Below are 12,799 nucleotides of genomic sequence, written 5' to 3' on the forward strand. Positions count from 1 at the left end.
CACAACGGGCGGCAGAGAAACCCCTCAAATGGGTACGACTTCGCGTAATGCCACGCGTAAAACTCTTCCCGAACTATCAAAACCCGCGGCGAACAACAAGCCCCGATGGCGGGGCTAGAAGTCTGTCTACTGTGGGTGAAGGAGGGCACCCGGTTCTCCTTGAGCAGAAATCCTCCTCGTCCCAATGATCCAATCACGCAGATGAAGAGCAACCCCCGTTAGCGAACTTGTCGCGCCAATAACGAGTGCCACAAGCGAGGCTTAAATTTGCTAAATGAAGATTCGAGAACTTGTCTGGGCTTATATGGTCCAGCTCGTCTTCGACATGACATGCAACATTGAACTTGTATATATTCGACTACCCTTCTTTTTGGCTTCACGGCAGTGCCATTGAACGATTCTACTTCTGTTGTTTATGGCGAGGTGTCGGATTGGGATCCGTCGAATGGCGTTTTTTTTTTCTCTCGGGAGAGTGAAATACTCGTGTGACAGTCTTTTCGTATTATACCACGGATGGTGGAGTCTGGTCTCGGATGGAATAGGGAGAATTCATGGGTCATCGTGGCCTGGCCGTCTGCGATGGACCCAACGAATAACACAAACCGTCTCCTACGGGTGAGAGGCTTCAACTATGGAAAGGAAGAAAAAAATGAGGAGTCGTTGTTTGTGTTGCGACGAATGTAGTGGACCTCCCAGCCAGACTTTATACCCCATCAAATCGATACTTGCTTTTTAAACAGTTGAGAAGGATTCAGTGAAAGGTGGCGATTGATTCCTCTAAGTAAATGATTCTACTAGGAGCATTAACCTGAGTCCTGGCTACAAACGAAAGGAAGCGAAGCACCGCCTCTGCCCCTGTGCAGGTTACATTAAGGACATCTGCCCATATAGTGTTGGACCCAGAGTGGACGGGCAAGATTTGCAGCAGTTGGGGAGGTGGCTAAGACGAGGACAGAAGCTACTTGGGCGAAAGGACACAAATTGATATCCGTACCTGCGAGACTATAATCTTCATCCCACCCCCTCGTGATGGGAAATATGCATTGATCATTGTCGACATTAAAGCGTCTTTACTGCGCCGGAGCAGCTGCCGAAGCCTGCCCCGCGCAAGCCATATAGTCATGCGTAATCGCCCACTGCGCCGTCGCCATGAAGACTGATAAGTAAAAAACAGAATACAAGGTCTTCTCCTACTCCTCAATGCCCCTTGTCTTCCGCTCGGGGCTGCCATGCAAATGCAATAGGACAGGTTGTAAGTGCCCCTCACTCCCAAAATCGCTTCTCGCTTTCATCCCGTCCCACCGGCCCCGACTACAACGATGGGATCCGTGAAGTTCTTTTCATGCAATGCATTTCATGTCTCATTTGCCTCCTTCAAAAAGGCATAAGCCCAATACCACCGCCGCCGCCACCGCCTCCACTACTTCCACCTTTCTTTCCACCCTTGGTGAAGTAGTTCGCCGCAGCCGTACTTTTGGAGCCCGATGCTGCTGCTCCGCCGCCGCCCCTCCTACCTGGCCCGCCAGAGGCTTTCCTCTTGGTTACGCCTCCTCTGCTTTTGAATGACGACCAAGAACCGGAGGCCTTGCGAGAGCCTGACTTCCGGCCGCCGCGTCCACCAGCGCCGCGTCCTCGTGTGGAGGAGGTCGACGAAGCTCGAGTCGGAGGGGCCGTCTCCAATTCTTTCATTCTCTCGTTCCACTCTTGAACGGCAGGTGCGAGCGGAGGTGGTCCGCCGCTAAAATACTTTGAGGATTCCTCTCCCTCTTCCCCGTCGTCCATTTCTTCGTCCTCATCTTCATCGGAACTGATGAGATCTACCACGTCCTGCCCGCCAGCGTCTATGTCTTCCTCCTCATCCGCGATACTGATCATGGCCTTGTAGTTGCTCTGGAAGCGCTTGATCAAAGGAATGAACTTGTTGCCGAACTTATCCACTTTCTCATGATCGATTCCTGGGATCTGGCGCATCTGAGGCAGGGTCGACGTCCATCGAATGGCCATTTCTCGGAAACTCTTCTCGGAGAATAGTGGCTTCCGAAGACTCTGCGCATTGCGCAAAGACTCTTCAAGCTGTTTGGCCTCCTGGACGAAGTTATGCACGACGTCTTGGTGCAACTCGTCGAGTTCAGCCAGGCGTCTATCCTCTTCGATTCGAGGACCAACATCTCTCGAGGCGTTCCCCCGCTTACGGGTTTTGGGCAGCGGCTCAAAACCGTCGTCGGAATCGTTGTCTGACATGACAAAGCCGTCCTTGATATAACCATTCACGTGCATGGGCAAGTTTTGTTCCTCCATCTCTTGTCGCAACATCTCGTCCTCCTCGTCGGTATCGACAACAGTAGCTAGAGCTTTGCCCTTCTTCCTCTTGTCTCGAGTTGTTCGAGCTTGTGCAGGCGAAGACACGTTCGTTGAAGGCGGCAAATGTCTCGACGGCTCGTCGTCCAGGTCATTTTCTTCGTCGTTTTGTGACTTTTTGGCCCGCTTCTTGGGTTTTGGTGCTGAGGGTTCCCTATCCTTACCAGAAACCTGAACCGACAACAAAAGCTTGCGGCGCCCATTGAGGAATAGGTGAGAATTGCGACCAACCTAGGACCGTTAGTTAAATAATAAAATCGGATGTTGTACACGGAGAATATCATGACGTACGATGAGATATTGAATCGCAATACCAGCCCTCTTGTTCACCACATTTCTCTCCTCCAGGGCCTCCTCGGCCGTAAGTCTGTCAATGATGCGCTCAATCTCATGTTTTTTCATTCCCTTAGCGATGCCGTGTGGGTCGTCGGGATGCGGATCAATATTCTTTTGGTACTTTTTTCCCATCAGTATATCACTGCACTGATTGATAGTCAGGCGTTCGTGAAGATCGATGCTCTGGATTGCCGCAATGGCATATTCGGAAAAGTCTTGCTGCTCGAAGACGGCCCCTGCACGGCAGTTGTCGCACGTCTTCTCACAGTCATCGGCATTGAAGACCTCTCCAAAATAACGAAGAATTTCAACACGTCGGCAGTTTTCCCGGTTGTCGCAGAACGAAGTCACTCTGTTGAGCATAACCCTCTGTCGTTCCTTCTGCTCCTCGCTGCCTTCGCCGTCTGCGATCATCTTCTTCAGAGTGACAACGTCTTGGTATCCAAAGTAGAGGATGCAGTCTGAAGGGTTGCCGTCTCTGCCAGCTCGTCCTGTTTCTTGATAGTAGCCTTCCAAGCTTTTGGGAACTGAGTGGTGTATAACAAATCGAACGTCGGGCTTGTCGATGCCCATGCCAAAAGCAATGGTTGCTACAACGACGTGGATCTTATCCTTTTGCCATTGTCGCTGTACGTTGATTCTGTCTTCGGCCGACATCTGCGCATGATAATGACTGGCTTTGATACCATGTTGAGAGCGCAGTTTTTCCGCCACCTGCTCGGAGGATTTTCTCGACAAGGTATAGATAATTCCACACTGCCCATCATACTTGGACGTAATCAAATCTGCGATCTTGTTGATCAAGTCCTTCTCTTTTCTGCGAACTTCATACGTGAGGTTGGGCCGGTTGAAGCTCTGAGAGAACACCTGGCAATGGTCCAGGCCCAGGTTGTGTTTGATGTCAACGATGACATTCTGAGTCGCCGTTGCCGTAAGTGCAATGATGGGAACTGTAGGAAATTGATGCCGTAGTTTACCCAAAGCTTTGTAGTCTGGGCGAAAGTCGTGGCCCCATTGACTGACGCAATGAGCCTCGTCGATGACAATTCGTGCGAGTCTCTTGCCTGAGTAGAGATTCGTGAGGGCCCTGTTGAAGTTTTGGCTGTTGTTCAGCATCTCAGGCGTAACATATAGTAGCTGTATGTAAAGCTCTGGGCTCCGTTCCTTGAAGGAGGAAAAGATTTGGCTTCGCTTCTGGGCATTGGTCTCGCCATTGAGCGAGAACGCCTGAATGTTGATAGCCGACATATGATCCACCTGGTCTTGCATAAGACTGAGCAGGGGGGACACTACAATCGTAATCCCTTTCGTCTTTCCGCTAGAGATGATAGCAGGTAGCTGATAGCAAAGGGATTTCCCTCCACCGGTCGGCATCAACACGAATGCATCCTTACCGGCGAGAGTGGCATTTATGGCCTCAAGTTGGTTGGGGCGGAAACCCCTCATTCTAAACCTGTCCTTCAGAGCCCTTTTAACATCTGCAGACCAGGGGTGTTTCATCAGCTCGGGAGGTATTGAGAGCTTTGCTTTGGATAGCTCTCGTTTCTTCAAAGGCTCGGCTGCTTTTTGAGGTTGGACAGTATTGCCTGATGTCGCAGTGAGGGCATTCCTCCGCTTCGTGCTTTCCGCTGACGAAGATTGGCGGAGCTCGAAATCCTGAGCAAGGGCAAGCATGTCTGCATCTGCGTCGTCGCCGTAATCACTGGACATATCCTGAGCACGAGGACGTGTTGTTTTGAAAGGACTTCGGCGATTCGGGGTCGGTCTAGAAACAGGCGGCGCAGTAGCATGCAGGGTACCAAAGTCGTCTTCAATATCGTCGAAGAAGTCATCATCAAAATCATCGCGTCGATGAGCTTTGGCACTTGAGGTACCAGGCTTCGCGCTTCTTGGCGGCAGAGGTCTGCCCCGCGGAAATGGCGGCGGCGAGTGACCCCTTGGGTCGGTGAGTCTAGATGACCCAGGGAATTGTGTTTGGTGAATGACTTGATTGTCCATTTCAGTATTCGCCAGCCTGTCCCTTGATGTCCTCGATGGACCTTTGTGGCTAGGTTGTGTGCCCATGACAATGGGCTTTGACCTACGATAATCCTCGATGAAGGACTCGCCATGTATGTCAGCAGTCGGGAGAAGTCGGCCGATAGACTGCTCCAAAATCCTGGCTTGGTCTGCAAGTTCGTCTAAGCGATTTTCATCTTGCTCAGTATCGCGACCTTCGTCGTAAGCATCGGCAATTTGCAATGCGAGTGTCTCTCTCTCATCCTCGAGTGCTGCGTGAGATGTCAGGAGATCGGACACTTCTTGCAAACAAGCCTGTCGCTTCAATAGCAACTCCTTCGCGTTCTTGACTCTGGCACGATCTTCTTTGGAACCTTCTCGCAAGACTCTGGCGTACTCCTTTGAGTTTTGCTCCCGTTGTTCCTGAATCATCCGCTCCTTGGCCTTTAGTGCATCCGGGTTGCTCAATATGAACTTGAGTATAGTCGACTTTTGTCCTTGGGATGACGCAGTCTGTTGGGACGATTGATTGTTTGGGTCATTTCGAGGTGATGGGTGCCTGAGGTCCGTCTCCACTGGTCGGTAATACTCTTCCACAGGGGACACCGATGTTTGAGGCTTAGAAGGGGTATCGGGAGCAACAAGTTCGTCGGATGACTCATTATCATCCAGAGGAGCGGATGCTGGCCTGGAGCGGGTGTCTGCAGCTTGCATAAGTGTGCCCATATGACGGGTTGGCGTAGCCAGAAGCTCCTCGTCAATATCCCCATCGTCAAACTCGTCGTCGGAATCTTTTATAACCCGGGGTCGACTTCGGTTTGTGCTCTCTTGAATATTCAACGTATTCGCTTTACGGTTCGACTCAGGGCTAGACGATATCCGCAGTGCTTTGCTTGGAGTCCGTCCAAGGGCCAGCGGGTTCCCTAGAGCCATTGGTATCCGCCGTGGTGTCCCGTTGTCATTTGAGTCGTCGGTCATCTTGTAAGTGCGCTGCGTGCGGCTTATTGTTTGAGTAATGGTCCGCTCTTGGATAACGCCGCTATCCGTAGTACCCCGACGAATGCTTGACGGTATGGTGCTCATGCCCTTGACAGAGCAACTGCTCTTGGGTGCTGGCGTCCCCAACGTCTTGTAAATGTCCGGGAACTCGTCCGAGTCTGAATCCAAATCACCCGCCTTGCTCATCTCTGTGCTTTTCCTCTTTTGGCCGCGCTTGGATACAGACTCCTGCCTTGACGCCTGCTCCTCGTTCCATACTGTGACTCCCTCGTCTAACGCAATTGAATCCGATGACAAGACCGTATCATTGCCTGTCAGATCGAGAATTTCGTCGTCATCGTCGTCGAAAAAGTCCGGTGTAGGCGCAGGTGCCTGTTTACGTCTCCCTTCTTGCGATGATGATGGCGCAACTCTGTCGTTTCTTCCGTTTCGCGCATCTGCACTGGGTCAGTATATATAAGCACTGACGAAAATGACTTGCGCTCGCCTTCTTGTTGAAGTTTGGCCGTGTAAGCTTGCTGAAACCGCCCACCACTTGTCGTCGAGGACGGTGTCAGCAACTGATGCTGCCTCACCGTCAACGAGGGCCTCCTAGACCTCGTAGAAGAGGTCAACCTCGCCATGGAGCCAGAGTCCCCCGCTGTTCCCACTCTAGGGTCCCGTGGCTGTTCCCCCGCGTCCAGGGCGTGAGGTCCTGGCTCAGCATTCGGGCGGCCAGCTATCGACTGGGAAATCGGACGGCTTAGAGGCTCCTGTTGGGAGCTCGAGCTACCGAAGCGTGACTGCGACTGCGACGACTCGGTACCGGAGGGGTCGCGGGCTGGCGGGAACAACAGTTCGGTCGGTCTCGATATCGCTACGTTGCTCAGCAGCCAGGAGAGTTGATCCCCGAGGTTGTTTCGAGTCATTTATCCGACAACCATAAGTGTACCTGGGGAGTTTCCGAGCGTCATCGGGGACGTTTTGGGCGCGATCGAAGCTCTCTTGGCGGTCGTTGTACGATTGGTCGTTGGTGTTTACGGCGAACTCTGCAAGATGATGGTGCCGAGCGCGTTTGCCCCCCCGCCCACTTTAGCTAGCGCGTCAGCGCGTCCTTTCGTACATAGTAGACTTTCGGCCGGTCTCGTCTTCACGTGACTTGGCGACTAGCCGGCGAAACTCCGGAAGTGTCTTATCAACCATGTTTGCCAAATGTGAAAGAGCCAATCATGCGCGCGCATATATGCTAGGAGGATGTCTCTACCTACTTCGTGAAGACGATAAGGCGTCTGGGGCGCTGATTCGTCTCACTCAAACGCGTTCAAGCTTTGGAGTGAAACAATGTCGACATTTCTTGGGTACTATTCGAGTAGCCACTTCTTCTTGTGAGGTCGGGACTGCATCAAATACCAACCAATATCGGTACCGTCCTTGGCAGGATAGCGCAGTGCTTAGTGGCTATGACAGAGGGTTTGTTCCATTCAGAGATGCACATTGCTGCGTTGAGCGAACAATGCTGTCCCCTATTTGTTCACCAAGCTTTACTTAGTTTCCCAGTTGCCGGCAGATATTCATTGACAGGTTGAAAAAGAGAGAAAACACTCTAATAGAACATGACGTGAAGTACATGTCTGGTCAAGTATCGCTGCATTCCCAGAAGCACTCGGCTATCCCTCTCAAACCCCGATGTCGAATAAGTGTGACGACAAGCTTACCATGCAGTTGGAGCACATCTGCCTAGCGCAAAGCTTCCCCGGACGAAGCTTTGTATCGCTTATCATCTAGCGGAGAAAAGCGCTGTGGAAGCGGGGGTGATGAAGGGTGGATGCCGCCGTGTAGGCGGGACGGCCACACCTCCGGTTAGATGCCGATCGAGATGCGCAGATAAGACGGCATATGCAGTTTCTGGGGAATTTCCCCCCCTTCCAATGTGGAGAACTCACTTGACGTCAGCAGGCTTCGATTTCCCTTAACTGGGTTGGATTAACAATACAGAGCTTCAAATGAGATCATGATGTGCTTGTTGGGCTTGCTAATCATGTAGGATGGCGCAAGTCTCATCTGCGCGGGCTAAACCTCCCCGCCCCAGTCTTCGGCATGCAGAAAACGTGCCCATTCGAGATCTGGTAAGGAGGCCTTTTCACCGAATCTCGAAAAATTAATCGGCGAATCAACATGGTTGAGAAGTACACACTTGGACAACGAAGGGGTGTTGAAACTTGAATCGCTTCCGATTGAAACAGTATTCTCCAATAATTCTAGCCATGGATATCATATTGCCCATTTCCGTACTCCAGACTTGTTTACCCCTGAACCGTCTAATAATCCCAACGCGTGCCCAATCAAAGCATTGCACAATGATAGTAAGGACGCCGTAATCAATATCATAAATCTTTACTAAAGACCTCGCTTAGTGACGCTGAGCCTTGGGTAATGGGTGAATCCAGGAGACCCCGAGGTTAACGGCAATGTGAATACAGCCAATGACCCAGAATGCTTTGGCATAATTCGCGCCATTATCCATGAAACGAAAGATGATGGCAAAAATGACACCACCTAAATTTCCACCAGCACCAGTAACACCGGAAACAATGCCGTTGGCGTGACCATGGACATGAGGGATGAGACCGAAGTTGGCACCGTTGCCGGCCTCGTGGAAGACAGCCATCAGGAAGACGAGGCCGAACATTGTGGCCTCTTTGTGCGGGTTCAGCTGACCGATGAGAATCAGGAGGGCACCTGTAATGACACCACATGTCGTGATCCACCCCTTCTTAAGCCACAGGTTCTGCCCGCCGTATCGGTAAAGCAGATCGGACACAACCCCACCTGCGGGGCGGGTGACGACGTTGAGGAAGCCGAACATGGCAGCCCAGTTACTAGCTCCCGTCTGACCAAGGGTGGGAAAGTTCTTAAGGTAGTAGGAAGAAAGAATCGAGTTGATGGCCAACTCTCCACCAAAGGAGCAGCCGTATGTGGCGATGTGGAAGATAGTTTGCGGGGATACGATGACCCGCATGGCCTCCTTGAAGGTTGGGGCAACGACGGTGTCCCTATGCACTGTCTCGACCATCTCGGTGCGGGAAAGGGGGGCTTCGTGGTCAGTCATGACGCCGTTCTTGCCATGGGTGCTGGTCTTCTCCTCATCAGAAGCCATGGAGCCGACAGTACGATCGGTGATGCCGCCAGGTACGTCGATAACATCGGGCTGAGCGCTGACCCCGTGAGACTGCAAGTTCTCCTGAGCGTGAAGATGACGGTCGGCCCACTTGCCAGTCGGCGTATCTTCACAGAGAAGAAGAAGGCCAAGGCCGCAGGCAAAAAGGCAGATGACGGGAACAATGAAGGTCAAGCGCCAGGCCTGGCCGGGAGTGTAGCCGCGCGCGTGGACGAAGGAGTCGTAGACCGCAGGCATGACGAAGTAGGTAATACCACCGCCGGCGTTACCCCAACCGCCAGCCAAAGCATTTGCAGTTCCAACAACATTCTTGTCAAAGAAACCGGTGCACCATACTTGGCAGGGAACGAAAGTCGCGCCAAGAACGCCGATGAAGAAACGGCTGACATAAAGGCCTGTGGCATTCTGTACAAGCGGGGCGAGGCCAATCGGCAGGGTACCGATGAGCAGCAGAGAGCCGAAGACGATGCGGGAACCGAATCGATCGCAAGCCGGACCAGCAACGAGGCGCATGAAGAGGGTGGCGACCAAGGAGACAATGTTAGAGTTGGCAACTTGGGCGCTGGTCAGGTTGAGATCCTTTTTGATCGTGACCGTCAACAGCGGTGGGAAAGTGTACCATGCCCAAAACTAGATATGTTATCAGCAAGAAGGTCCGAGAGGGTGTTTGCAGAGGCTCATACGCACAGCAATCATAAAACCGAGCCAGGAGAAGTGGAAAGCGCGTGCGTATACATTGAAAATGTTGAACACTGGGATACTGCGGGCCTTGCGGTTGATAGGGTTCACCTCAGGTGCCTTCCAGAGAGTGGAAAGCTGCATCTTCAAGGTCGTGATGTGTGTTCGTGATATTTCGGGTTCGTGTGGTGTGAGGTCTTTGACAAGGTTTTTTTCGAGATTCGTGTAAGTCGTCAGGGGAAGCAGTCTGGAGCGCTCCAGGACAAGGCTTGTAAAGGCTTGTATTTGACGATTGTCGTCGAGTTTTCGGATGCTGCTGTCTATAACTAGAGGTTCGGAGAGGTTCAGTGGACAGTCTTATATGCCTACTTGCAATCCATTGACATATGGTTCTCCGAGGTTGGAGGCGATTGAAACATCTCCGGATGGAAACCGCGCTAGACCAAATAGGCTCTCCCACGAGCAATCCCTTGCTCTTCCTGTGGGTAATTATACAAGGGAGATGGGGGACGCAGGCGCGATGATGATGGAGGCGTGTTGATGGGATGGGGGGCGGCCAAGCGGTGCCCAGAGACCAGACCCGGCTAACTGTGCGGTAGCCTTATGAGCGGGCTCGCCTGTCGATCTCTCTGATAAGACCCTTTGGCCTGGAGAAGGGCGGAAATGACACAATCTTTCGTGTAGTGTAGGTAGGCTGAGGTACTAGGGTGGTGTCTCAAGTGAGAGTGCCGGTGCTGCACGTTCTGTCTCGATCCACCCAACCTCTTGACGACTGGGGGTCTAGGAGGCGCTCGAATAATCGATAAGGTTATCCAGCGTACGTCTTGAGTCGTTGTTCAAAGGCCCAGCTTAGAATGAAGCGGGATTTAACAAATATGAAAGAGTCCGTGAGAATCTCAAAGCCTCAGAGCTCACAAGACCGCCGAATCCGAACGGATAGATGGAAAACCTTCCTCGAATTTGAGCAAACGAACCGAATGGCTTTCTACGTCGACTGGTATGCGGATCTAGGTGTAGCAGGTTGTGTAAACGGTGCTGTGACGACCTTCGGAATCGAGATAGCGAAGCACCCTGAGGTGATAGGCCCAAGCAAGTCAGCCTGTAGCACTGGGCCTATGCCTTGTCTCGACGGTCTTTGCCTGTCCGGGGCACTCAGTAAAATACTTTCAAAGAATTGTGATTGGACAGAAGAAAAAATAGCCAGGGAACACGACGAAACGGAGGCTTGTGAGCTTGTTGCTTATCTCTGGGAGGCTCGCAGAGGCGCTCGAGATGCAGTCGGCACAGGTGAACCTAGCCCCACCCCTGGCATCCAAGAGATAAGGACTGTGACTCTGATGGCTGACTGGTGAAGGCTTAAATCGTTGGGGTCGATCTCCGCGGGTCTAGTCGAGCGTGGCATGTGTCTTGGAATTCCAGCAATGATTTGGAGCTGGAATGCCGCAGTTCCCAGCTATGCCCCCTCGAGGTTCCTGGTTGTGTTTTGCTGAGTGAGTAACGTCTGCTGGCGCCGCAGTTGAAGAAGTTCCAACCGACTACAATTAAACTTCAAGCACTGGCTTGGCTCTCTAGGGGGAAAAAATGGACTGGGGGCCGGCTGGATCTTGATATGGACAAGGGCCGCGGATTGGCATGGCAGCCCCTTGGTGCCAGGCTGGCTCGGTCTACTAGCGTAGCCGATGATGGACGAGAATTCCGGGCTTGATGTTCTTTGATGTCGCAGAGAATTGGGCACAGTGCTGACCCTGACTCTGGACCATCCGCCATGTACCGTTCCCTGGAGGCAGGCCAAGAATAGTTGCCTTGGTATAAACCGGAGATCTATGATTCGACAATGCTGCGGTCCCGCATCTTCCCAATGCCCCTCTCCACGTTACCTTTGCCCCTGAAATCCCCCTAAGAACAGCGGAAGAGCCAGACGGGGTGCACAGCTGATAAAATTTTGCGACTGAGAGTTTGTGTGTTGCTATACTGCATTCGGGGAAGGGAGGGGGATGAAGGTTGAGATAAGATAAAGAGATAGCGGAGCCAAGGAAGCCCCCGGCCGCAGAGTCCCACTCACTAGATACCTACCTAGGGTTCTCCATGGGATTATGTCAGCCGGTTGCCCCCACGTCAATCCCACTTGGCTGGTTCAGGTCTTCTGTCTCCCGTCGCGGCGTGCATCCCCGGCTAGCCGACTTCCCTCCCTTCCACCGTGCCGCGATGGGGTCTAGACTCTCCGACTTGAACCCAACTTCATTCTCCATGTCTTTCCCTTCGAACCCGAGTCTGTATACCAATGCGAAGTGAGGCGCAAAAACTTGGCGCTACCGCGCTTGTCATGGATGCATCTGGCACAGCGGCCGTGGATTGCGGGCGTTTCTGAACGGCCCTTTCAGCCTCCACTTAACGCTGCGTTGCGGACCCCTTTTTGGCTTTCCGCACGTGTAAGTCAACCTCCGCGGAGTTGTACAATTCAAGATAACGGAACGACCTCTCTTACCACTCGCCAAATCTCGAGACGCCAGACGGCCCATGCGACATGCGAGCATATCTTCAACGCTCTAGATATCGATTACTGCTGGAAGGTAAATCTACGACGCAGTCTTTTGCCAGGCAGTCCGCGACGCGATTATACTGAGTCTACGGTATACACAGAGGGTTTCCAAGGTCGCCGGTGTGCGGTAGCCGGCAAGCATTTGTAGGCCTTGGGTCTAGCAGTCGGTCGACTGTTGCTTATCAAAACCACCCCTGGAAGCATATCCATATTTACCCCTAGGGGGGCATTTCCCAGCACACATTTGTTGAAAAGACCACCCTCTCCTTCTCACTAAGGTCCATGTTTGCCAATCTGTCCACGGCACACGGGTTTATGCGGCGGGTGCAATGCAAAGCAGCATCTCTCGCCTTGGCAGACAGATTCGCGCCGGCATTTCCTAGGAGACGCTAATCTGTCGAGCCAAGCATTATAGTCTTTAATCGCATCATGATCGGTCTCAATTGTAATAAAGTCTCTAGATTCATTCAATCCAGCTACCATTATCTGGCACAATGACACCGAGACGCATGAAGTGTTGGGTGTGTCGTGGCATGGAGTGCGCCAGTCAGCGTGGGGTCTGGCATTCGGCCCTGTGGCGGCGCACCACGCCGCCTTGGAACCCCATGAACTGGCCGGCGAAGAGGTCCTTCGCCTGAGCAAGTGGATCAAATTTTGCATCTCCGGTCGACCTTGACGTCCATATCTCTGCCCAACAGGAAACCTTTGCGTCAGATTCCAGCTCCTAGGATAGG

At 52.5% G+C, this 12,799-nt stretch overlaps 2 protein-coding genes across 2 annotated transcripts; both read right to left on the reverse strand.

Annotated features, from left to right (window-relative positions):
* Positions 1–1,374: 1,374 nt before the first annotated feature.
* Positions 1,375–6,599, reverse strand: EsH8_I_001089 (RecQ family ATP-dependent DNA helicase; the record flags this gene model as incomplete). The annotated part of the gene is made up of 3 exons (XM_083268502.1): positions 1,375–2,589; positions 2,650–6,128; positions 6,179–6,599. 3 exons carry the CDS (start codon positions 6,597–6,599, stop codon positions 1,375–1,377), a joined length of 5,115 nt encoding a protein of 1,704 aa, XP_083118940.1.
* A 1,481-nt stretch (positions 6,600–8,080) lies between these two features.
* Positions 8,081–9,670, reverse strand: EsH8_I_001090 (major facilitator superfamily domain-containing protein; the record flags this gene model as incomplete). Its single annotated transcript, XM_083268503.1, has 2 exons — positions 8,081–9,478; positions 9,536–9,670. 2 exons carry the CDS (start codon positions 9,668–9,670, stop codon positions 8,081–8,083), a joined length of 1,533 nt encoding a protein of 510 aa, XP_083118941.1.
* Positions 9,671–12,799: the final 3,129 nt, after the last annotated feature.

The sequence above is a fragment of the Colletotrichum jinshuiense genome, chromosome 1 (assembly GCF_051148585.1).
Source record: "Colletotrichum jinshuiense chromosome 1, complete sequence".
Lineage (NCBI taxonomy): Eukaryota > Fungi > Ascomycota > Sordariomycetes > Glomerellales > Glomerellaceae > Colletotrichum > Colletotrichum jinshuiense.